Here is a 26,220-nt window from a genome sequence, read left to right as displayed (position 1 = left end):
GTGGCAACATGGGACACCGCCAAGACGTCTGTCCGAAACCGATCCCAGATTTTTGCTACAAATGCGGCAAGACTGGACAAGCACAAGACCATGACTGCACACCGACCTGCAAGCTCTGCGGAGAAGCGCATGAAACTGCAAGTACAGAGTGCAAGAAGAGACTGAAGCCAAGTCCTCCACCCTACAATATACGGCAACAGCGGCTTAACAGACTACAAGAAAGAGACAACCGCTGGAGATCCAGCAGTGAAGAGTTCCCGGAGCTGGGCACCTCGGCCACCAGCGCGAGCAGCTCCCCTAGACGCAGCAGCTCCAAGCCAATACTGCGAAGTGCTTCGCGCTCACGTTCCCGCTCTCGCTCCCGCTTAGTCAAGCGCGCGAGCTACGCCGACGCGGTAAGCGGCTCGAGCGGCTCGGGTGGTACGAGCAGCTTGGATGCATCGGCCCAAGCCGCAGTCATACGGGTCCTAGAAAACAAAAAGCAGAACCAGCAGAGCAAACTGGAGAATCAGCACAGCCAATTGCAAAGCCAGCATAACCTCATAGACAAGCTACTCCGCAGTCAACAGAAACAGCAAGAGCTCACCGATAAACTGCTTCAAAAATGCAAAGAACAACAAGAACTCACAGACAAGCTGCATCAAAAATGCCAGGAGCTCAAAAACATAAACAGAGCCTCGGGAACGACGTTGACCAAGGCCGACGTTGAAGCCATAGTAGATGCAAGGTGCCTGATATTTCAAGAAGCCTTTATGAAGAACATTCACGCCACAATGGAAAAAGTTGTACAATCAGCAGTCGAAAAAACAGCCGCTACCTTCGAGAACAAGATCGCCACGTTAAACGCCAAAATAGATGGTATCGCACCACAGCTCAACAATTTTATCGCGCATGTGAAGAACAACTACATCACCAAGGCACAGCTCGAAAATTCACGCCCCACGAGTCGGAAGAAGGCACGGGCGAACAGCCACAGCGATTCCTGCTCGGTCTCGCCCACTCGCGATCGCCGACGCGAATTCGAATCCATCGACGATGGCGATCCCTAACCACAAGGCAAAGAACCAGCAGTCAACTATACGCATATGGCAATGGAACTGCCGATCATACCGCCCTAGACACGCCAATCTACAAGAATTCGTCAAGCTGAACCAGCCGGATGTCATAGCACTACAGGAAACCAACACGCAGAACGTCCGACTGCAAGGATACGCCACATATGCACAAACCCGACGAACTGCCATATTGGTGAAGAAAACTCTGACAGCCCAAAAACATGACATAGAGAACACCCAGACCGAACACACCTTAATCGAGGTTTTACCGGAACGAAAGACGCAGAAAAGCCTATTCGTGGCCAGCGTATACAGCCCGCCTCGCGACCAGCTACCGGCCTTCGATCAGTTTGTACGAGAAATGAGGAAATCCACGAATGGACACCAACTCGTCATACTGGGAGACTTTAACGCCTCGCACACGGCATGGGGCTATCATACCACCACAAAGAAGGGTGCTAGAGTGCACGATGCCGCACAGCAACACAGACTCACCCTCTGGAATGATCCCCTCCAGACCACGAGAATTGGAAACAGCGTCTCCAGGGACACAAACCCCGATCTTACCTTTACTGCGGACGTCCCCTGGGCAGAGTGGAGTCGACTCCAGGAAACCTTAGGTAGCGATCACCATATTCTCCAATTAGATGTAGCACACACCCGTAAAAAGACCAAGACCGGAATTGCACGGCTAACCGATTGGAAATCCTTCAGGGACAAGCTAGATTCCGGAGCAAGCATAACTGACATTGACGAATGGCTCAAAAATGTATTAGACACAGCAGAACGTCACACCAAGATCATACAACTCGATGCCGATACACCCGTGGTCGACGCGCACCTCCTACATCTCTGGGAGGAAAGAAGTGGCCTCCTGAAGAGATGGAAGCGACAAAAGCTTAACAGAAAGCTAAAAACACGTATCGCTCTCCTGACCAAGCAGGCTCAAGACTATGCGGACCACCTCGTCAGGCAGAACTGGCACGCTTTCTGTGACAAGCTACAGGGGACTCTGAACACGAAGAGGACCTGGCACCTCCTACGCGCACTCCTGGCCACTGAACCCACCAAAACGAAACAGAAGCAACATCTTCACAGTCTTATCCACAACCACGCCGGATCAGAAGAACACCTCCTGCGAGAACTACAAAAGAAACTATGCGGAGACGCACCCTCTACCACGTCAACTCGCAGCAAAGAATACTCTGGATAACCGAATCCAGAACTCGACCGACCCTTCACGCAGGCCGAAATCCACGTAGCCCTTTCCAAGCTGACTAGAAATACCAGCCCAGGTAAAGACAGGATCGTTAACATACACCTAGGCAACCTACCGCAGCAGGCCACCGAGGCTCTCCTCTGTTACTACAATGAGTGCTGGGAGAAAGGAGAACTGCCTGCTGTGTGGAAACACTCGGACATCACCATGATCCCCAAGGCCAACAAACCTCTCAGCTTGGAGAACCTACGCCCGATCTCCCTCACCTCGTGCGCGGGAAAGCTCTACGAACATATGGTGCACGACCGCATTACCCAGTACCTAGAAGACAACGACCACCTACCAGACACCATGTTCGGTTTCAGGCAGCACCTCTCAACGCAGGATGTACTCTTACAACTAAAGGAAGGCCTTCTAGATCACCTAAACAATCGAAGCAAATACTCCATAGTGGCAATAGACGTCAAGGGAGCCTTCGATAATGTTAGCCACGACGTGATCCTCAACAATCTCGAAGGAACCGGCTGCGGCACTAGGACCTACGCATACGTCAGAAACTTTCTGATGGACCGCACGGCAACAGTCGGAATCTGCAACATCCGCAGTGAAAGCTTCCTACTTCCAAACAGAGGCACCCCGCAAGGGCCGGTCATTTCCCCGCTACTCTTTAACGTAGCTATGATCAAGCTACCCCCACTACTCGAGACCATACCAGATCTGCGTCACGCGATGTATGCTGATGACATCACGCTCTGGACCAGAGCTACGAACGTTGGAAGGCAAGAAAGTAGCTTACAAGAAGCCGTCGACACCATCGAAAGCTATCTCCGAACCTGCGGCCTCCGCTGCGCCCTAGAGAAGTCTGAACACCTCATCCTGAAAGCAAGAACGAGAGGCCGACCACCCAACTACGAAGAGCCTGACCCCAGCATCACACTCAACGGGACAACAATCCCGAAAGTCGACACTATGCGAATACTTGGACTCCACATCCACAAAGACGGATCGGGAGCTGCCAGCCTACCGAGACTAGAACGCACCCTTTCGCAACTAATGCACCTCGTCAAACGGATCTCAAGCCAAAGAAGCGGGCTCAAGGAGCAAGACACTCTAAGAATAATACAAGCGCTCCTCACCAGCCGCATCACATACGGAACGCCGTACCTGGCTTTAAAGAACGCTGAAATAGAAAAGCTGAACATCATGATAAGGAAGGCAATCAAAGTCGCCCTGGGACTACCCGCCATGGCCTCTACATCACGTCTCCTTAATATGGGCGTCCACAACACGTGGCAAGAGCTCGCCGAAGCGCACAAGAACAGCCAGCTGGAACGACTCAAGCTCACGCCCACAGGGAGATCAGTACTCCGACACCTAAACTACAGCGAGACGTATGTCGCAGACACGGACAAGAAAGAACGAATACCACCGGACGTTCGAGAGTGCATTTGCATCGCACGTGTCCCGCGCAACATGCATCCCATATATCACAAGAGCAGAAGACAGGCTAGAGCCAACGCCATCAAACGAAGTTTCAGGCATGACCTGAATGCCCGCTACACCGACGCGGCCAAGTATCCGCATCGAAACGCGTACGCTCTGAGCGTCGTAGACTCCCAAGGCTCCGAGCTAGCATCGGCAACCATCAAGGCACGCAACCCGGAAACGGCTGAAGAAGCGGCAATCGCTCTCGCCACCACCACATGCACAGACGCAGCGGTTATATTCACCGACTCTCAGGCCGCCTGCAGAAACTTCTTGAGGGGCCGCATCTCGGCCGATGCACTCAAGATACTAAAAAGACGAAGCACTCCGCTCCCGTACACCTGCGTAACGTGGGTACCCGGACACGAGGGTCTAGAGGGGAACGAAGCGGCCCACGCCGCTGCCCGCGAGCACGTCAGCCGGGCTCCCCTCTCCCCACGCGCTCTCGGACCCGTGACAGAAGAGGCGGAGGCCGTATCCACCAACTATTCGGCTATATTGCAACATTACAGGCTCGAGCGTCGAGTGTACCCTCCACCGCACCCTAAACTTGACAGAGAAGAAAGCCTAATCCTTAGACGCCTGCGAAGTAATACGTACACGCACGGAACAATAATGCATCGCCTCTACCCGACGCTCCACGGCTACCTCTGCCCACTTTGCAACGTACCCGACACTCTGGCACACTTGCTCCTGGAATGCCCGTGGCAGGAAGGCAGCGAAATGCAACCAGAAACGCACGCAAAACGAGCAATAGAAGCAAACGGCCTATTCGAAACGTGGGAGGCCAAGCTAACCCTCGGGGACCTGGAAGACCAGCGACAACTCGTCGCCAGGGCCAAGAGGGCAGTCGAAGCCAGAGGGTTCCTGGACTAAGGAGCCCTCCCACCTTAGGGTGATACCCGGCCTCGCTCGGGACACTGTTTCGTTTAATAAACGTTTCTCTCTCTCTCTCTCAATTCAATTATTACGTACAACTATTTTCCCCTATGCTGCCTTCGATGTTTTTCTCTACTTGCACCTTATGATACTACTGCTAACAAATAATAGGGCCTTCGGTTTCCTTTCCTCTCGTTCAGTGTATCCTGGGGACATTTTCGAAGCCAGCGTATTGGAGTGCAGGAACAGGAACTTGACCGCCAATAATACATCTTTCTTACTTGAAACAGCGTTGGGTACATGTTTTGCTTATGAAATTCCACAAGCGTATTCATTGGGTAAAAGCATATTCTGACAGTCTTTCTTTTTACCTAATATTCTTTGAGGTATTTTGAATCTAGTTCACCCAAAGAAAAGCGGCAGTGACTCAAGTTAGGAAGCGACTTATTTGTTTTTACTTTTACAGCGAAGCTGTCAAAGCGTACTTTAGCCACAATTGTGCCCACGTGTGGAATGTAATCCCGAAGGAACACAACACCGGGCAACCCCGTGGTGGAGGTGAAACAGGCATTAAACACTTCCCCTATTTGAACCGTTTCCACAGAATGTGCAATGCTGGGCGGACCCGCGGCGGACGTGAAGCAGGCGTAAATCCCTTCCCATGCGTGAGCGGATTCCAAACATATCGCTATGGCGGGCCGACCCGCGGCAGAGGTGAAGCAGGCGACAAGCACTCCCTATAAGAGGTCGGGATCCAAACACAGTGCGATGCCTTACGACCCGCGGTGCAGGTGAACCGGGCGCCAAGCACTCCCCCATGCAAGGGCCGATTCCGAAGATGGTACAACGTCAGGCCGACCCATGGCGTGGGTGAAACAGGCGTTAAGCACTCCCCATACGAGGGCCGATCCCAATGATAGTACAATACCGGGCCGACCAATGGCGTGGGAGGAGCAAGCGCTAAACCATTCCCATACGAGTGCCGATTCCGAAGTTGTGCTGTGCCGCGCAGACTCGCAACGGGGGTTAAGCAGGTGTCAAGCTCTCCCCATACGTGGGTCGATACCGAAGATAGTGTAATACCGGGCGGATCCGCGGTGTGGGGAAAACAGGCATTAAGCACCCCCTTTACGAGGGCCCATCCCGAAGATAGTACAATACCGGATCGACCCACTGCGTGGGTGTAGCAGGTACTAAACACACCCCATACGTGAGCCGATTCCAAAGTTGTGCTATTCCAGGCTGACCCGCAACGGAGGTGAAGCAGGCGTCGAGCTCTCCAGATATCCCCAAGATATTGCAATACCAGGCCGACCAGCGGCGGAAGTGAAGCAGGCGTTAAACACACGTGATACGTGAGGCCATCCCAAAGATAGTGAGATACTTGGTCGATCCATGGCGGAGATGCAGTTCGCCATCAAGTGACCCACATACACTGCTTCGCTTATCATCGTGTTTCATAGAGCGGAAGGGCACTAAGTTTTTATCATGGCTGTGGAGGTAAGTGGCCGAATAATTTGATACCACATGTTTGCTCATAGGAATTCAGTGCGCCAAGTTAGCAGTGATCGCATGGATCTTCCTTTTACAGCATAAAACTTGTTTACGTGTTCTATTGTTAATTGCTCATATTGATAAGCAGTAGTTATGACGTGAGTGAATCATTTAGAAGTGTATTGGTGTTCTTAGTTAAGTGGGCAAAAAAGATAAATTTCACCACTATGACCGAATATTACAAAGAGATCATATCCATTTATGACTAAAACGTAACTGCCAATAGACAATGCCGGCTGTGTTGTTCTAACGACTTAGCATTGTGAGAAGAGAAGTTATTGTTGCAGGCTGTTTCTTTATTCCTTGAAAAGAAAAAGCTTCAATATTCTTTGCGCATTTATTTAGTTATTTACCAATAGCAAGAGGCTTTCCTTAACTACGCCTTTTTCGTTTCTTCCACTGTCAAATTGTAGACATCAAAAAAGGATAACAATAAAATAATCCGCATACCACATTTCTTCGCAGATTTTGGAGCATATAGAAGTACTTTATTACAAGAAATATAGAAGAAAGCCTGATATGTATGCTAAAGAACACCATACTTGGTCACACTTTTTTAAGACTTTTGATAATGGAATGAGATGAACTGGCAATGAAAATCTGAATAGTTTTGTTCAAGTGTTTTAGGTTCTTGCAGTAGGATACAGCATCTATTTCAATCGAAGGCTTTACGAAACTCTTGCAAAAAAGAGTAATCGTAAGGAAATATCATTTTCGTTACGTTTTATGTTTTAATTATTTATCTGTTTCATTTACAGGAGCGCCGCTTCTGTCACTCACTCAGGCGAGTAGCAGAGAACATTTCTACTCGCCTTTATTTAGTCACACTCAGAGCACCTCTCATTCGCAGGCTATTCGACCCACCCAGATTTACACTTACTCGGACTAGAAAGTAACACAAGTTGATCGACCTTGCCCTTGCATCCATCCACTAGCTTTATTCAGACTCAGTTCGAGTGAGTCTGACCAATTCTACTAATTGTTGGTTTCGTCGACCTATGACCGGATTTCACAGGGCATATGCTGAAATGACTGTGGAATGCCACGGTGTAATACCATCAAGGCAAGAAGGTGCTGGTTATCCTCCCTCTCATGGCAAAGCGAATGTGTCTTAAATTCGCTCCCAAATACAAGCAGCGCGCTTTGGTCATTAAGAGAAAACTTTGGCTTGGTAGCTTGTATCTAAATACTGGAAGAACGTAAAATCTTTTTTGGCATTCACCGTGCATATGGCGGCGATGGTATATTTTATATCAAGAAAAGTTTAAATGTACTATTTACAAAAAGCGAATTCATTATTAAACTTATCTTTTACAAAATTCGTTGAAAGTTGCAGAACACAAAGGCAATCTCAAGTACCAAGTTGTCGACCTTGAAGCTTCGTATTTAAACATAAGTCACAATATCTAATCTGCCCCTAATGCGACATCTAAAGAGGGCCGAATGAACCGTTTGCAGATCTGCAATACTCCACTAATTTGTGCAAAGTACGTTTGCATGATAGACGTAAACGTTATGACTAATTCTTAAAGCTGTCAACTCATATATAAAATTTGGCCTCTATAGATGATGCACTTACTTGTGACGGTAACAGAACATATATTCACGCGGATGTAAATATGCATGTGTACATATACATGTATGATTTGCTGCAAAGTCACATTGGTGCACAGATTTGCAAACCTCGGGCTCGTTTTATTTTTGTCTTAAAAAATTTGTGCATTTTCTTGCAATTATACGGTCCTCACTGAAACGTTTCTTCCCCACTTGCTAGAATTTAGCCTTTCACTCCAAAAGAAACAATTTAATAAAAATCTTCGGGAGGTAGCCTCATCAGACCATTCTGACATTCCGCGTTCATTTGATTAGGGAAAGTTGAGGCCTCATGACCCCGAGGGAAAGCTACCTCTTAAGTTTCTCTAACAACCCCATTAATAATCTTCTTAGCCATAGACACCAATTTCCAGCTGGCGCCTAGTGCCACTTTGGAAGCTCTCGATAAATACTAGTATGGCGTTCGTGAAGTTGCTTTCGTAGTACATGCAGTCGGTGTTAGGTACACTCTTGCTATTTGGCTTAAGCGTTAGCTTACAACAGCTTCACTGAACATATTCATATTCGTTCACCCTCAATGGGGTTCTCTTATCACTTACTTGGCAACTTCCGTGAGTGTCGCTGTGAAGTTGGAAAAGAAGTCACCGCTGTAATCTTCGCAGCCGATGGCGATGACGGTTTTCGCTGTCTGGTCCCCGCCCTGGAGCTGTTTAAGTTTCTGCAACACCAGCAAAACACGACGGACACGATATGCTTCTAGTCGTTGCCTACAAAATAAGAGCTTGAACAAGTGTAAACCTGCATTCGTAACCACATCGCTCTGTATATTTTTCTTTAAATACAGTGTCTGACTTCTACCATGTCGCATATGCACTTTTAATGAGCAGCCCCATCGCAAAGAGAAGATACCCAGTGTAGGAAAGACTAAACAGGAGATGCACGTCTGCTCTCCGCTTGCTCGTAAGGCTTTGAATACACACTGAGCCTGAGCGCTCCAATTGGGGATGTCGACACACAGAATTATGCACAAGTATCTGTATGCGTCACTTCGGCAATTTTACGGAACAAGCGATAGTGCCCACTGGCGACGCGGTCATGGAAAATATACAGTGGGTGCTTTAATAGCAGTCGACAATACCATTATTAGGAGGTCAGCAGCGATGTGTTGCACTCGCGTTCTTGTAAAATAAATAATAAGCAATTTTTAAGATCCAAAATTAAGAACACACGCTGCTTGAACACGTGGGGCGAAATAGCAGCATTTACATACAATTGTTCGAGTACCTTGCAGTTGCCCATGTGGAAAAGAAACGCACCGTATTAGCAGGAACATCAGCGTTGTCTCTGCGGGTTGCTAATAAGCTATGCAACCACACATTGTCATAAATCTTTCCATGACACGTGATACGTTTGACCCACTGCGAATGCGCACCTTGTGTAGCTCATTATTGCGCTGTCGTCCGCAAGTCACCGTGAATGTGCAGCCCTTTCGATAAGCTCAGAGCGACCACTTTGTTTCAAATTCACCCATTATACTTTCTTGGTGTCGTGCGAGCAAGAAATAAATCCTAAAATTGGTCACTACTTAGAATGATCTCACGCTGATGAAAACGTATTAGCCATGATTTGTTCGAATTACACAGATTAGCTGTTTGCTTTGAAGATGGTATGCCTAGCGAGATGGTACTAAGTCGCGAAGCTTTCGATCTCCACCTACCAGATGGTGCCACAACATCAGCATCGGTAATGCGGGGTGTATTCGGAACGTTTCATACATAATCCTTTATTACATAAATCACTTCTATCTACACTCTCTGCGATGGCACGCCAGGACGGTATGCTAAAGCATATCTCTCGGCATGTCTACCGCTGTTCAACGAAGACGTGGTGCCAATACAGAGGGCTTAACGTATCATGCTTTAATGTGTGCAATCTGGCTAAAGTTGCACATTGCACTTGTTAGTACATTAGGATGGAGGCAAAAACAGGAACAGGACAAAAGAACAACACAGACGACTCACACGTTTGGCGCTCTGTCCATTTCTGTGTTCTCCTTTTGTCCTGTCCCTGATGCGCTACGCCTTTTGCCTCCATAAAATCAGTGCTTTGCGTGCCAAAACTAAGGATCTGTTTATTCAGCATGCTCTAGTGAAAGACTACAGAACACTTTGCGCGACCTGAAATTCTTTATTGTGCTGCTAAAATAAAGCCCGCGACCTCGATCCGAGCAGCGCACGAAAATGACCTGTGTGCGGTTCTGAACCGGACACTGCAGGAGAGGCGTTTCGGTTGCGTCTGAGGCGCGAACATTGTGTCGCACGACGAAGAAACACTTTAGTTATGCCGGAAATGTCTGTAGGCATCTACAGTTTGGTCAAGTGTTAAAGGGAGCACCCTAACGTCAGCCTCTCACACCGCCGGTGTCCTAATTGCATATGCCGGCTGAAGTGTTGTCAGTGAGCCGCACAGCCCTGCAGGAAGGGTGTCAGTGCTATCGAGAACTTGGACAGATGACTGACAGGAGGAGCCTTAAGGTGGTTTAATATTCCGTCCGCCTTGTCGAAGGTTCCTCCGAAAAGAAAAGATGCCCAGAATTTAAAATCCGCTGTTTTTACTGCGCCCAAATATTCACGAGACAAAGTAACATATCAAACAGCATTAAAACTATCAGATACATGTAAACCTTTATATATTTTTTTTGCAGAACGCCTAATACTGCATTAGGCACCCTTGTATAGCCTAACAAGCAATTGCTGCTTTTCAACGAATATCCGCGCGTTGTCACAGGACATTTTATTTATTCAAGCTTACTTAAAATTATGCGGTATCATCCTTTACGATCAGTACGGTCTTCTATTAAGAAAATTTGTATGCTGGGTTGGCTGCGTTATTTTTGAAACTCAGTTTGCTTCTTTAGATCAGTGTCTTCGCCTAATTACTAGCCTGTAAAAGCCCACTAAGTGCTTCCTCAGCTAACTTTCTTAAGGCTAGAGGCCAGAAGCTTTCCACGTCGCATTTAACCTGATGTGCAGTAAAAGCTCGTAAATTCGAACTTCAATAATTCGAATTTATGGATAATTCGAACTGTACGATTTGGTCCGGCCAAGCTCCACAGAAGTCTATGTATAAAAAAGTCCGTTAATTCGAACGCGAGAAGGTTCCCTCACGGATAATTCGAACTACGCTCGCCTGGCACACGGCCAGAGAAACGCGCCTACTGCCTACACACAAGGCTGTATTGCCTCCTAAACGGAGAGAATGGCGAGAGAAGGCAAAATAGGAAAAAAATCTAACCGACGCAGGGTCCGCCAGAAGGCAGCGGCGGCTGCCGCCTCTCCGTTCTACCTAACCTCAGAGACTTGTTGCCCGTTGCGAATCTTGGAGGCTTTGCAAATCTTGTACAGCTGCTAGGTTGTGCGGAGATGGCACGGCAAGCGCCAAAACACAGCGAATCAAGTACGTCGCAGCTGCGCTTGCAATCAAGAACCAGCGAATCAGGGCCTTCGCCACCTTCACATGTTCGGCGTCTTTGTCTCGGCAGTCTTCATCGGTTGTGTACCTCTGTTTTCAGCTTAGGAGGTATCGGCCGTCGCGATTCATTGTGATGGTGTTAAGCCTCGGCTAACGTTCATTTCGGTGGACATCGGTGGTGTGGCGCAGTCGAACCCATGGCTTCGACTTGATGATGGCGTGTGCCCGCGGTACACGCCATCACTTTCTGACTCACCAAATTTCTGACATTCCCTACTGCTTCCAAATCGCAGTGTACCGTTGCTCTCCTTCAATTTCGTTAGTTCGAACTTTCGTTAATTCGAGCTGAAGCGGCTTCCCCTTGCGGTTCGAATTAACGAGCTTTTACTGTATATGTGTATGTACACAGAAACACCATTTCCTTGACGTGTAACAATAACTAAGGCGGCTCTTTTGGTATTTGCCGATCCGACATGCTGGTCATACCCAGTATAGCAGTCGTAACTGACAACTGCGTAATTATGGCTGAAACGAACTAGCACTCCACGTTCAGGAACTCTTTTTTTAAAGCTTTCGTACTTTGTGGTAGGCCTATAGAAAGCCCCCAACCACCAAAAAAACAAAAAAAACAATACCAAATTATATCGCATATATAAAGGCTCGGGTTAGCCAACTTCCTTGTAGCGCTTCTATACTGCAATCTGTAGCACTGCCACGTCAACCTGCCCTTGTAAGATAAAAATTATCACGTGGTGTACGCTGCCTTAATTAAATGGTGGCTCCAACTGTAAAACAAATCAATTCTTCTGAGAAATAATATTCAACACTACTTTTACTTACTGCATATTTTAATATTAGGGGACATTAGACAAACTATAATTTGACCTGTATCATTGCAACACATTTATGCAGTGCCGAAATCACAACCCTTGCCAGGATAATACGTTTGCCAACCCCGAAAATACATGAAAAATTAAACAGACGTGGCGGCGCGGCATTGAACTTTGCACTTCAGCTTGTCGTGACGTCACCGATTTTGATGGCGTATGCTCGAGCCTACATAACGTTTATCGCTTAATTTAGGCTACTCTTTATTCGCAACATAGCCAAAGGGTAAACATATTAAGTTTTAGTAAGTTTCACTGATCCACAGCGGCTCAAATAACAAAATATTTTGAAATTCAGGATGTCACACTAGCAAAGCAGCGCTGAGGTGCCGGAGTGATAAAAAAAGGAATATTTTGCCTAATTTACATACTACCGCAAGATAATAAAAATAAAGATTTGGAATAGTACACGATGTTTTGAAATTTCTTTTTAATTGCTGAGTAGCGTCCCATTGGGCTGCGATTGAATTAGCTCCTGCTCAAAATAATACTCGGCTTCTGTTATGTAGCTGGCTCAAGCAAACATCTCTGCTTCTTCGGCTGGTAAACAAAAATATAATTGCATGAAGCAAGACTCCCCGCCTTCAACATACCACTTCTATTAACTTTTGCGCTGCAGCTTACAGCGTTTCCAAGCAAAAATGAAAGTATACGAACGATTTCAAGGTACACATCTATGGCGTTTAACATGAGCATCTCAAACACACATTCAATTTCAGGTTACAGGACAAAGCCCTAATCATGACATTAGGGTAGGAAATTATGAGCGGGTGGTTTCGATGCCTAGCCAACGCAACGTTGCAAAGGCCGGAGCACTAATGCGCCATTTAATTCCTTTCTTGGAGCTCGTGCAGCTTTGCATAGATAAGAATGTATTCGTATGCTCAGTTGGGGCGAGACGTCGAAGCGTTTAAATATCTACACAACGCACATCGTACATTACGCGCTCCTATGTGATATATCCTGCGACCTGGAAAAAAAGATATTGCGTAAAAGTGGCATCAACCCAGGCATATGAAATTGACGACAGATCAAGAGCGGTTCTGCCAGTCTAGTTTGACGTGCCATGGAGTTGCTAACGCGCCACGTAGAACGGGCTTATGTTGTAGCCTAAACAGGATGTCTATTGCCGGCATATAATATATATATATATATATATATATATATATATATATTACTCAACCCTCACTCACCTCAAGCAGCGCTTTCATATACGATGTTATGTAGCTGAAGTCGGAGCGAATCGCCCACACCGTGAGCAGTCCGTAGTGCTTGATGCCTTCTTTACGAAGCGCGCTCAGATCGCCAGCTACACCGTCCAAGTGATATGGTTCCACTCTGCTGCAACGGAAGATTTGGCGTACATGTGGCGTCCACGGCAGCTACGTCATAACCGCGATATCTTTGCGAAAACAAACCACTCGATGGATTTGCATTTCCGAAACGAATAATCACCAGTTTTGAAGTCATAACACAGTTCTTTAATTAGACAATGTGATTTGCAGTCAAATAGGCAAAGTAATATTAAGTAGAAAATGTAAAAAAAAGCAAGCGAAGAAAAAGAACGTATAGATAGCTTATGTGGAGAGAAAAGTGGCCCACCCGTCCAGGGTGAGAGTTGCGCCTAAGGTGCTCGGTAAAGCAGCGAGAAATAAACGGCAGTGAGCTATTCTAGCCGATGATGCGAAGTTGGCCCATAAACAATAATTCCCGTTAAGGACTCCCATCCTTTCTTTTTCGATGTAGCATACCTGGATGGACTTCTTTCAAGTGACATACCGAGTCAGCCTTAGCGCACCCAGAGGACAAAGGAAGTATATTGTGCTTAGTTGGTTTCCGTCCGTAACAGCGTACGATTTTCATACTGCTGAGACAAAAGTGAACGGGTAGTCAGCTGATAATAGCGCCCCACACTAAATCACGGTATTATCACAAAAAAAGCAGCGTTTACACAGCACCTGCGCAAATGAGAAAGGACACCCCATTGACATGTTTTAAAGCAAATAAACAACCAGTGAAAAATGTCAAAGGCTGCGATTGTAGTAGTTCAGCAACCGAGACCAAAGAAGTAACCAGACGTCAAGTCGAAGAAGTGCTCAAGTGGTTTGAGAAGAATTTACAAAAACAAGGCAAATTGCAAGTTCGCCTTTTTTGCAAGGGCCAAGGAAGGCTCAAATCTATACTAGGTGGCCTTCAATTGTCCGAGAAAAGTGGTACTAGCTTCATTTTTGTGTAAGATCAGGTACAGAAAGTTGCTTCCCGTCACCAGATGGCGTCGCTATGAATCTTCCGATGTGCTTTTATGTAGCCAAGAATCCAGGATATATATTTTATTTCAGATTCCTTAGCCCACTAACCCCTTTGGGCAACAGCGCATTACATAAAAAAAATTAGTTTTACCCGTTTTTTTTTATTGATTCAATCAACGTGAGATCAGCTAGGTGCGTGTCCATTGTTGGTCAGTTCTCTAGAACGGGCATGTGCCACTCCTATAGAGTTGTACAGAATTAATGAATGTGACTAGATCTATGTCGTGTTTATAAATAGATACACCTCTCATCGTCAATCTTCCATCGACAAGCATCTTAAATCGCCTTCATCGTCCTGACATTGTTGCGTAAACTCTCGCACTATGCCAGCTTGATTTGGTGTTTGCCCTGCGACTTTACTTGCGACTGGTGAATATTCGTAAAAGTACATCCGGTGAGCACAAATTTGCAGCATTGCTGGTCGATAAGAACAGTGCGCGAGGATTCCTGTTCCGAAGTAGTCAAAGAAACATTTATGCACCCATAGCCATTGGTTATACTGAATTTAATTACCTGCTTCAGTCAAACTTTCTTTTATTTAGAATAAACCATGTGCGTTAGTACTGCAGAACCATTTTTTCCCGATGCCAATTACATGGACACTCTAGTCATCTTTCTGTCGTCGCCGTCGCCGTGAGTTTCCGTATGAGGTAAAGCGTGTGAGGGTGAGCGGTCGAACGCGGTTCCGCTAATTGTGTTCAGCGCCTCTTCCTCTTCACAATCACTCTTTCAATATCGCGTGCACGAGCGAGGAACGCGGCCCGGATTCGTGCCCTCTCGTCAGGGGCACGAGGCAAGGGGGTAAGCCAAGGAAGGAGGCGGGTACTTTTCTGGCGGCTTCTATGGTGCCTCTATTGCCTCCTCGCACGACGCTCCGGGCAGAGTGGAGATAACCACGGCGGCTGATATGGCATTGGCCACGCGAATCGTGGCCGCCGTAGTAGACGCCCTTGCCCCGAACACTCTCAAATTCAAAAATGGCCACAGAGGGCGGAAAAATAGACCGCGCACCGGTACTAAAGAAACAGGCATAGCACACCAAATAAAAATGTTCCCCCGTGAGCACATGATCTCCTGCTAGAGTCGCCGTAGTAAGCGCAGTTTTAACCTACAAACTTTCTTCAACAATAAAGGAAGCGTTTTTATTACATGACAAAGAGTACAATATCATCATTCCCAATTTTACATTGCACTCTTTAATTACCAACTTTGCGGTTTTTTTTCCATTTTAAACGCAAAATAGCATTCGGCGTGAACGACCTCCCACGTGAACTCTTGCGTGGATTTAAAATCTTTACCAGTGTGTTGGCGTGCACAGCAGGTACGAATTCTTTGGTTCGTACATCGGTGGGTTATATTGTGCTATAACCAGTTTATTGCGCTTCGATATCTCGCGTTATTTAACTTGGGCTGTAAGCCCGAAAGCTAGGTTTCTCAACATCGCTGCTTCAATCGCTATGGAATATATTCGTCTCGTTAAAAAACAGGTGGAGGCAAGTTAACGAACTAGATGCTGCATTACATATGGGCAGTAAGGATCACACCTTGCTGTTTCCGAAATAAACTATGAGTGTTGAGGCAACATCATACACATACACGAAAAAGAAAGCGATAACGGAACGCGCGTCACATTGTTCATCTCGTTGCAGCCGTAACCATGGGTGACTGAGTAGCCTTATCACTATATATATTGTGACGCAGCAGTAATCACGGCGTTTATTCCGCGTCAAAAGATTAGGCGAACCGACCACGCCCACAGCACGGAGCGCACACGAGAACCAGCCCCACAAGCGATGATGAAGAAGAACCCCATATGAACCCCATATGATGATGATCGTGTACAGATGACAGAATAGCTTATAAATTCCCACACTAATGTCCCCTCACGCGACAGCGGCCATCCTGGCCGCAATTCAAAGGGGCGGTGAACGTCTCATGAAAGGCTTCATACGGGAAACGTGGACAATCTCAGCGGCGCGGCAGCGGCTGTCATTTGGAACAATAACTGGTTACACGGGATAGTTCACTGGAGAAGTCTGCTCCAAGACTTTGTAGGGGCCGATGAACCAAAGCTGAAACTTGTCACACAAGCCAGGAGTACGAACTGGTCTCCGGAGTAGCAATTCCTCTCCAGGGCGGAAGCACACGACGCGATGAGAGGCGTCGTAATGCAGCTTGCGGTCCTGTTGCCGAGCTTCGGTGTTGATGCGGGCGAGCTGGCGACAACGCAGAATGCGGGACACAAATTCTTCGCAGGAGGAAGGACATTGAGGGACAGGTGGCGCGAAGAAAGAGACGTCAAGACAGGAAGAGGGCGAACGACCATAGACAAGGTAGAATGGCGAGTAACCGGTCGTGCGTTGAACGGCGGTATTATATGCAAAGGTCACGAATGGTAACATTGCGCCCCAGTTTCTGTGATCCGGGTCAATGTACGTGGCTAACATGTCTGACAGTGTGCGATGAAATCGCTCTGTGAGGCCGTTGGTTTGCGGATGGTAACTGGAGGTAGTCTTGTGGGTGGTTCCGGAGGCTCTGAGTACTTTGTCTAGTAGTTGCGAGAGGAATGCTTTTCCACGGTCGCTGAGGAGGACGCGACGAGCACCGTGACGCAGTATTAAGGATTGCAGTATGAATGCAGCAACTTGAGAGGCCGAGGCAGAACCCACACAAGTGGTTTCGGCGTAGCGTGTCAAGTGACCAACGGCTGTCACAATCCATCGTTTACCGGTGAGACTCACAGGAAGAGGGCCATATAGGTCAACTCCAACGACCTCAAATGGTTGCGACGGCCAAGGAACCGGTTGCAGTTGTCCGCTTGGAGCTGATGTAGGGAGCTTTCAACGCTGTCATAGAGCGCAGGAAGCGACATACCTCGCTACACTGGCGGACAATCCAGGCCAGTAGAAGCTCCCTTTGATGCGGTCATAGGTTTTCTGGAAACCAAGGTGACCAGCAGTCATGTTGTCGTGAGAAGCCTGCAGGACATGAGCACGTAGAGAGCGTGGCAGGACAGGAACCCAGCGTTGACCATCAGGGTGATAGACATGACGGTATAGGACGCGGTTGTCAATCTTAAATTGCGTCAGCTGCCGACGAAGGCGGGCGTTAGGCGGGCGCGAAGCTCCTTGATGGTGGTCTATGATGCGCCGACAGTAAGAGTCGGCAAGTTGATGAAATTGGAAGGATTTGTTGTCGTGTGGAGGCATCTCGTCGACAGTGGCCAACAAGAAAGCATGTGAGGAGGGATCAAGCGAAAGCTTGTCACGGATGGTAGTGGGAGCTTCATTGCAAGGTGTCGTAGGAAGCGGACAGCGAGAAAGCGCGTCTGCATCTTGGTGTTTTTTCCCGCACTTGTAGGTAATGGTAAAGTCGTATTCTTGCAAACGAAGAATCCACCGACCAAGTCGTCCAGACAAGTTCTTCAGCGTCGAAAGCTAGCATAATGCATGATGGTCTGTAACGATCGTAAAGTGGCGGCCGTGAAGATAAGTTCGAAACTTCTGCACAGACCAAATGATAGCTAGGCATTCCTGCTCCGTGATGGTGTAATTCTTGTCGGCGTTTGTCAGAACGCGACTTGCGTATGCCACGACCCTCTCACCTAAAGTGTCGTCTCGCTGTAGGAGAATGCCACCAATTCCGTGACCACTAGCATCCGTATGTAGGAGGGTAGGAGCAGCTTCATCAAAATGGCGTAGTACCGGTTCAGATGTGAGAGCGCGCTTCAGATGGGTGAACGCAGATTCACATTAGGGAGACCACACAAAGGGAACATTAGAACCGAGTAATTTGTGCAGAGGTGACGCTATTGAGGCGAAGCCCCATATGAATCGCCGAAAATAGGAAGCGAGACCTAAGAAACTACGCAAATCTTTGGTCTTTTCGGGACGAGGGAAGTTATGAACTGCGGAAACCTTGTCAGGTTCAGGACGAATGCCATCTTTGCTCACAATGTGACCTAGAACTTTGAACGTCTTGCTGGAAAAATGGCATTTCTCCGTGTTTAGCTGAACTCCAGCGTTGGCAAGGCACGTGAGAACTTCATCCAGATGTTGCAGGTGCTGAGAGAAGGTTGACGAGAAAGCAACAATATCGTCCAGGTAGCACATGCAAGTCTTCCACTTTAGGCCACGAAGAACGGTGTCAATCATGCGCTCGAACGTTGCGGGCGCATTGCAGAGGCCGAATGGCATGACATTAAACTCGTATAGCCCATCTGGTGTTGAAAACGCTGTTTTCTCCTTATCGTCCACATGCATAGGTATCTGCCAGTAGGCGGAACGCAGATCGATGCTGGAGAAGTACTCGGCACCCTGCAGGGAATCCAAGGCATCGTCTATTCGCGGCATAGGGTATACATCCTTGCGTGTGATCTTGTTAAGTGCTGGGTAGTCTACACAAAATCGAACAGAGCCGTCTTTTTTCCGAACCAAAACAACGGGGGAAGACCAAGGGCTAGCAGAGGGGCGTATTATGTTTCGTTGGAGCATGTCGGTGACGCCCTCGTCAATGACTTTCCTCTCGGCTAGCGATACGCGATATGGTATACCGCGCACGATGGATGCACCATCTGTCTCTATCCGATGCGTCGTAATCGAAGTCTTTCCCAACGAAGATGAATGCGCGTCAAAGGAAGCTTCATGTTTTTGGAGCAAAGCAAGCAATTGTTGTGACTGCGAAGGTGTCAGGTCGGAACTGATGGAAGCTGCAAGAGCTGAAGGAGATGCGGCCCGTCCGGTACAAGGACCTTCAGAGGAAGCTGGTTTAAAGGAAACGACAGATATAGACTCCGATTCAGTGGCGCAAGCCAATGTAGTGCCTTTAGGGATGAGAATCTTTTCGGATGTCGGGTTTGTAGCGTAGAGAAGTGCAGAGCCATGATCAAACCTAACGAGCCCTGATGCAAAGGCTATCCCTCTTGCAAGACAGCGTGCAGATGGTAATACGAGCACGTCGCCGCAGTCAATCACACCAGACGTGATAGTAACGATGCTTTGATGGCGAGGAGGTAACGCGGTATCTTCTGCAGCAAGGAAGTGAAGGGGTGCGTCATCTGCATGAAGTGAATAGGTCGTGTCGGTCATGTGGAGAACGCGTTGTCCACAGCAGATGGAGACGGAGGCCGTAGAAAGAAAATCCCATCCCAATATGAGCTGCTGGGCACACGAACTTAGCACTGCAAATTGTACGTGATGTAGAAGTCCATCGATGGAAATACGAGCTGTGCACATGGCGATAGGTCGAATGGAGGCCCCTTGAGCAGTGAGTAGCGTAGGTCCATCATAGGGGGTCGTAACTTTCCGAAGTCGTGAACGCAAATCACGGTGAATGACTGAAACACTAGCACCAGTGTCTATTAAAGCTTCTACTTGTCCACCTTCTACTACAACCAATATCACATTGCACGGACGCGATGGAGGAATTTCTGTCCTGTCGTTCGATGCAGCTTTTCCCCCAAAAGCTGCATAATTCAGTTTTCCGGACAACGCTCGGCGAATTGAGAAGCAGGTCGAAGTGGGGACGTAGAGCGGCGAAGGGGTGACGGCGAGCGGCGTCTCGCAGGACGGTAAGCCGTCTCGGATGCTACAGTAGGCGATGGAGAGCGTCCGCACGGTGGACCATAAGGACGGCGTTGGTCATGAAAGCTCCCTAGACGTTGGAAAGTAGCTCCGGGCGAAAAGTCATCCCGTTCGTATACATCATATCCGCGACGCTCGTCTTGCTGGCGCTTGCGGCAAAAACGCGCCATGTGGCCATGATAGCCGCAGTACTAGCAGATGGGACGAGGAGGACGCCACTGCAGATAGCTGGTTTGCGTAGGTGCGCTGGTAGTCATGGAAGCGATGTGAGCCGGTGTTGGTTTTGGAGGCATCGGTGGGACGATGACTGGAGTAGCTGCGGCTACTTGTGCGTACGTTGATGGGGCCCTAGGGGTTAGAGGGTCCGTGTACGCTGCACCAGCCATGGATGCCAATTCCTCCTTGATGACGTCTCGCAGATTGGTATCTGAGGCAGGAGAAGGCATAGGTCCTGCGGCTAAGCCAAGATACTGGAGCTCTTCCCGAATTATTGCGCGTAGCATTGCTCGTAACGCAGGGTCGTCGGTGGTAGTGTTTGCAGTGGTGTCTGGCTGCAACCATACTGATTCGAGTTCGTCAAGGCGCTGGCAAGTAGTGACGATATCAGTGACGGTAGCGGGGTTCTGGATGGCCAAAGCATTGAAAGCAATAGCTCCGATGCCTTTGAGGATGTGGTGAACCCTGTCTGATTCGGTCATGGCCGTGTTCACGCGTCGACAAAGCGCAAGCACATCCTCGATGTACGCCGTATAAGATTCACCGGGCACTTGCTTGCGAGTGTCGAGCGTCTTTTTTGCGAGGGCGGAACGAACAGCCGGTGTGCCGAAGATTTGGCGGAGCTGCTACATGAAAGCGCCCCAGTTCGTGAAATAGACATCATGGTTGAAAAACGAAGTCTTCGCTACTCCTGTCAGATAAAAGGCGACGTGACGTAGCTTGGACGCATCGTCCCAACGGTTAGCCGAACTCACTCGGTCATAGTCGTCCAGGCATTCTTCGACGTCTTCACCGCGAAGTCCAGCAAACAGATGCGGATCACGCTGGTGCCCACTGACAACCCAATACGGAGAGGCTGGGATAGCCGAGGCCGAGATGGTGGAAGTAGAAGTGCCTGTCGGCTCGTCCTGCGACATGCTGGCGGACAGTTTGCACAATCGGCGACCCGATCGAAGCTCCAGGAGGTTGAGCGGGGAGTCAGAGGACGGGGGACCGAAGAGCACACTCCACCACTTGTGACGCAGCAGTAATCACGGCGTTTATTCCGCGTCAAAAGATTAGGCGAACCGACCACGCCCACAGCACGGAGCACACACGAGAACCAGCCCCACAAGCGCTGATGAAGAAGAACCCCATATGAACCCCATATGATGATGATCGTGTACAGATGACAGAATAGCTGATAAATTCCCACAATATTATATATATATATATATATATATATACATATATATATATATATATATATATATATATATATATATATATATATATATATAAAGAACTTGAGTGGTGCAACAAGGTAAACAGAACAGGTATTTGATTCCCACAGTTTCGATCGGTGGACAGATCTTCAGCAGTGTTTACAAAAAAATGGCAGTTCGGCCCTGGGAGCGAAGACAACAGACTGGGTGCCCGGTCGTTCTCAAATACATCAAACCGTGAGGGGTAGTTGTGACAGTGATTATTTTCGGCACTTTGGCACATTTACAGCTGCCTGTGGCAACTATGCAGGGCAAGGGGAAAGCGGAGTCCCATGTATGTAAAGCAAGGAGGTCAGTGAGAAGAAAAAACAAAAAAAAGAAACGAAAAAGGAAAAAAGCACACAGGAGGACGAAGACGTAAGTCGGAGAGTGAACGCAGCTGGAAGTAGTAACAGCTAGGTTCCCGTCGACCCGAGTCAAGGATGGAGAAAAAGGTCGCTGCGCAGCACCAGAGCGCGTGCTGCCGCTGTAGCGGATGAGAGGACAAGTTGAATCGGGCGGCGGAGGTCACAATAGTGAAGGGGCACAGAAGGAAGACAGAAGAGCGGCAACTTGTGGTAAGAAACACAGTGTCACAGTACACATATACAAGTCACTGCCCGTTCCGGCAACTCTGTGGTCCAGCTACGGTGCGAAAAAATACATATTTCCAAAAAGAAACTTGCTTTTTGGAAACTGCGCACTTGCTTTGCGTGGGATTCGCAAAGCAAGTGCGCCTCTGGGCTTAGGTTTGGGTAGCCGAGTTAAAAAGCCTCCTTGTAGTCCAGTTTTTGAACGTTTAACCGACAACTGACATCAAGTCAGCTCGTCCGGATTCGAAGAAGGGACAATAGGTCATTCAGAATGACCACTTCTGTGGCAGGGTGAAGGAAACTGAATTTATTGGTTTTCCGGTCGCCTCCTCGAGGCGCATGCTGAGGTACTAGGAAGGGGTGGCCAGTGTCTCAATTTTAGAGTAAAGAACATGTATTCGCGTTTCCCATGCACTCTGACGGCATATCCCGGAGGCACGTGAGCCGCCCCGGACTCTAATTATTTCCTTTAGCGTATGTTCCAAATTTATGGATGGACAAATATTCTCTCTGCTCGCGTGCACGGGTGTGTTGGAAACCAGATTGTAATAGCACAACGCTCACGCGTTTAAAGGAGTGATCTGGCAGCCGAACGTGCCTGGAGAAGGGTAAATTCGGGAGACTTTTCACATGCGCGCAGTGATTGTTGAACCACAGGCGGGAAGGGGTCTCTGTTTTTCCGATATATTCCTGCTTACACACATCGCATTGAATTTTGTGCACGACGTAACTGGAATCATAGTCGATATTTGCGTTAATTTTATGTACGAAGAACGAGTTCGATGCCTCAGCAGTGTCTGTTGTTGTCATGTGACGGCATACCTTGTAACCAGGTTTCCCACACGGTCGACAGCCCTTGGGCGTGTTTGACTTCTGTGTCCTCACCCTGACTAACAAATCCCTTAAAGTGTTGCTTTTTCTATACACAACCCGAGGCGGCTGATTGAAGATAGTGGCGAGTCGGATGCTCTGTTTCATGATATTGAAATAGCGGTTGAGAATGGCATTGACCCGCGGAGCACCGCTAGTGCATGTGAGGACTAACTTCGGATATAATTGTGTATTGGTATTGCTTACCCTTTCTGCCATTATGTGTGCTCGATCTAAGTGGTGGACGCGTTCAATGGCGTGGTCTACTATTTTTGGAGGATATTTTTGGCGTATGAGAGCAGATTTCAGTTCCTCCGCGTGTCACTCAAATTGCGCGAATTCGGAACCGACTCTTCTGTATCTGTGGGCCTGGGAGGAGGGAACGCTTGTATTGCAGTGATGAGGGTGGGTACTATAGAAATGCAGATATTGCTGACGACCTGTAGGCTTGTTGTACAGGGACGTGAAAATGCGGCCGCCACTCAGTGACAGAGTGGCGGCGAGGAAGAGAATACTGTCTTGGGAGAAGTTGTGCGTAAAGGACATTGACGGGTGCAGAGAATTGAATTTGGAAATGAAGTCCAAGAGGCTTTGTTCATTGTCGGCCCACACAAAGAAAATTTCATCCTAGAATTGGTTATAAAATATTGGTTTTACGGCCGGCGGACAAGGGACGCCATCTACCTCGACCGCGATATCCAGTGGCAGCCCCCAAGCAGAGTACTCGCATCTTATGGGGTGCACCCCAGCTTCGAGGGGGTGGCCATCATTGCCAGTCACCTGAGGTGCGTGCTCCTGCGGGGCGGTGGACGGTCGCATAGATCTTGGCGTGATCGCACCTCGAATTGTTACGCCGGACCCGCGCGGCGGGGCTCACCATCCCATCCGGGCGATGCCCAGGCTGCCCCCTGTGACAGGTCGGACCAACACGCTGCACGTGCCTGGAGCTCCAGCACGACCAAGGGCGCCGGTTGCTGAGAGGGGAGCAGACACCGCGGAGATCTCCCAACCTACGCCGAGGCTGTCGGCTTCGCAGTGCCAACGCCGAGAGATTGACTGGCCAACACTTCAGAGGCGGCGCGATGTGGCACATTTTGGTCCCGCGAGTTCATCACGTTGCGTAAAACAATTGACAAGCGGGTGCGATTTAAGATGCATGCTTCTAATATGAATAAATATTTAGCCTCGTGCGTCACACTGAAGGGTCTTCAGGTAACACAGATCCTGGCAAGGGATACCTTTGACGAAAAAGAAAGAGTGTAGTGGAATGCTAGACCACGGGAGGCCTCGCTTGGGCTCGCTTGGCTGGTGGCACAACCTAGCGTGCGCAGAGCATCGCAGCTTAAAAACGTGGAGCAGATGCTGTTATGTCAGTCAAAGCTCACAGAATTGGAAGCGCTGGAACTGATAAAAAAATTGGAGGACGCTTAAGCTTCGCCTTCAAGAGTGGAACGCGATAGCGTTCCCGTCGCCCCGCCAATGGGTGTAAGACAATGGGCTACAGGGCAGCCATCACTTACGAGGCGCCCCGCATCAGACGCGGTGAGCGTCGAGCCATATGGTTGAGCAACGCGGCGTTCGGCGCAGCAATGAAACGTGCGCCTGAGCAAGCGGAGCGAACCAAAGAACTCGGTATCCCGGAGGGGGAAATGATGCACGCCAGCCAAACGCCGTGATCGGCACGGGCAGAGAGATAGAGAGATAGTGATCTAAAGAAAGGAAGGACGCTTGATTCTGCGGAGGGAGCGAGGCGAAGCGTTGTCAGGGGAGAGAGTCCGAACCGCGACAGCTCCAATGCGCGCGTGGCGCGCCATCTGTCGGGGCAGCGCCGTACATGGAGAGGAGGGGCTCTTCTGTGTTTGCCGCAAGATGGCTCTCCGTGTGCGGAAAGCGCAGAAGAAATGCAGCGAAACGCACTTCGCTACTCGTGTAATTGCGACTTCTGTAAGTTACATGTTCATAATTACCTATATACACCACAGTATAACTTTCCACGGCTCGTTTCGAAGGCAACACCGCATTCACTAGAGGCGCGTTTGTACCTTTTGGAAGCATCGAAATCGTGGCTGAGTGGTAGCGTCTCCGTCTCACACTCCGGAGACCCTGGTTCGATTCCCACCCAGACCATCTTGGAAGTTGCTTTTTATTTATGGAGTGCCTGCCGTGATTTATCGCTCACGGTCAACGCCGCAAAAACGCTGACGCCGACGCCGACACCGACACCGACGCCGACGACACCGGCTTTTCTGCGACACGAGCTCCTTAACGCTATCGCATTAATACGAGGGAAAGAAGAATGTACAGGCTCGTACACTCTTAGGGTGAACACGGCTCACCGTGGCCGCGCTCCGCGGGGCGCCAGTGCGTCCGGTGCGGCGGCGCATCGAAGCGAAGCGGCGCAGGCGCACACGGACCTCGGGGAGGCGCTTCGCGTCGTCTGCTACAGCGCTGGAGCGCACCGCTCTGGCTTTGCTGTAAAGTACGCTTCGCTAGACCCAGGTGACTGAGCGACCGAGGCGGCGTGGCGGGAAGGCGCACTTCACTTACTGGAGCATTTTCCAGCTAGTTCGGTCTACAGCTTGTGAACAGCTTGCTTAATCAAAACGCATTAAAAGAAACAAGCTTATCACCACATAAATCACTTAGCATGTTTTTATAAGTGATGAGGGTAAAAATACAGTCATTTCTTCGCGCTCTTGATTAGGCTGGCGCGTAGAGGCGAGGCTTGATAGTCTTCAGGGTTCAGTGGCCTTTTTGTCATCTACGATATAACGCGTTGAGAATAGTTTTTAGGCACAGATCTACAATGCGTCGTCTTTCTTTTTCCGGTACCCGCGACATGGCTAGGTTCCGAAGCACACCGGGGAAATGAAATTATCCTGCACTGTAACAGCGATTTTGTCGCCGAAGTGCCCCGGCAACCGACAACCGAACAAAATGCAATTCATCATGCAAATCGATAGAAATGCGTTTAATGGAAAAACGTCTGGTGTCTTTCGATTTGATGAGTCATCCCAGAATATTTAACTCGTGAGCGGCCAGTCACTCACTTGAGCAGCCATTGGCAGCACCGCATCACCATATTAAGCTAAAATGGAGTAGCATGACCTAAGCCAAAAAAAAAAATGAGGAGGGGGGGGGGGGCTCGGCGGAAGATCCGGCTGGCGCCCATGGTCAGTTAAAATGTAGACTGGCCCGAACATAGCAATCTGGCTTGGGCCGGGCTTGGCTTTTACAAATGCCGAGCCCGTTGGCCGACCACCGGCATGCTGTCGGCAGACGACACCGGGCCGGCCTCATGA

General features: G+C 48.8%; 1 protein-coding gene across 3 annotated transcripts in view; it reads right to left on the bottom strand.

Moving 5' to 3' along the window:
- Positions 1-26,220, bottom strand: part of LOC139050495 (uncharacterized) — a 167,028-nt gene that overhangs the window by 39,179 nt on the left and 101,629 nt on the right. For 2 of the 3 annotated variants that reach the window (XM_070526939.1, XM_070526941.1), the window contains exons 9-10: positions 13,298-13,445; positions 8,346-8,464 (exon numbers count right to left, since the gene is read on the bottom strand). In XM_070526939.1, the coding sequence (XP_070383040.1) occupies positions 8,346-8,464; positions 13,298-13,445 (267 nt within the window). The remainder of the gene's footprint in view (positions 1-8,345; positions 8,465-13,297; positions 13,446-26,220) is intronic. The other variant, XM_070526940.1, reaches the window with a different exon arrangement.

The sequence above is a fragment of the Dermacentor albipictus genome, chromosome 10, assembly GCF_038994185.2.
Source record: "Dermacentor albipictus isolate Rhodes 1998 colony chromosome 10, USDA_Dalb.pri_finalv2, whole genome shotgun sequence".
In the NCBI taxonomy this organism is placed as follows: domain Eukaryota; kingdom Metazoa; phylum Arthropoda; class Arachnida; order Ixodida; family Ixodidae; genus Dermacentor; species Dermacentor albipictus.
Note: the sequence above shows the minus strand (reverse complement) of the source record. Positions and strands in the feature narration are given on the sequence as shown.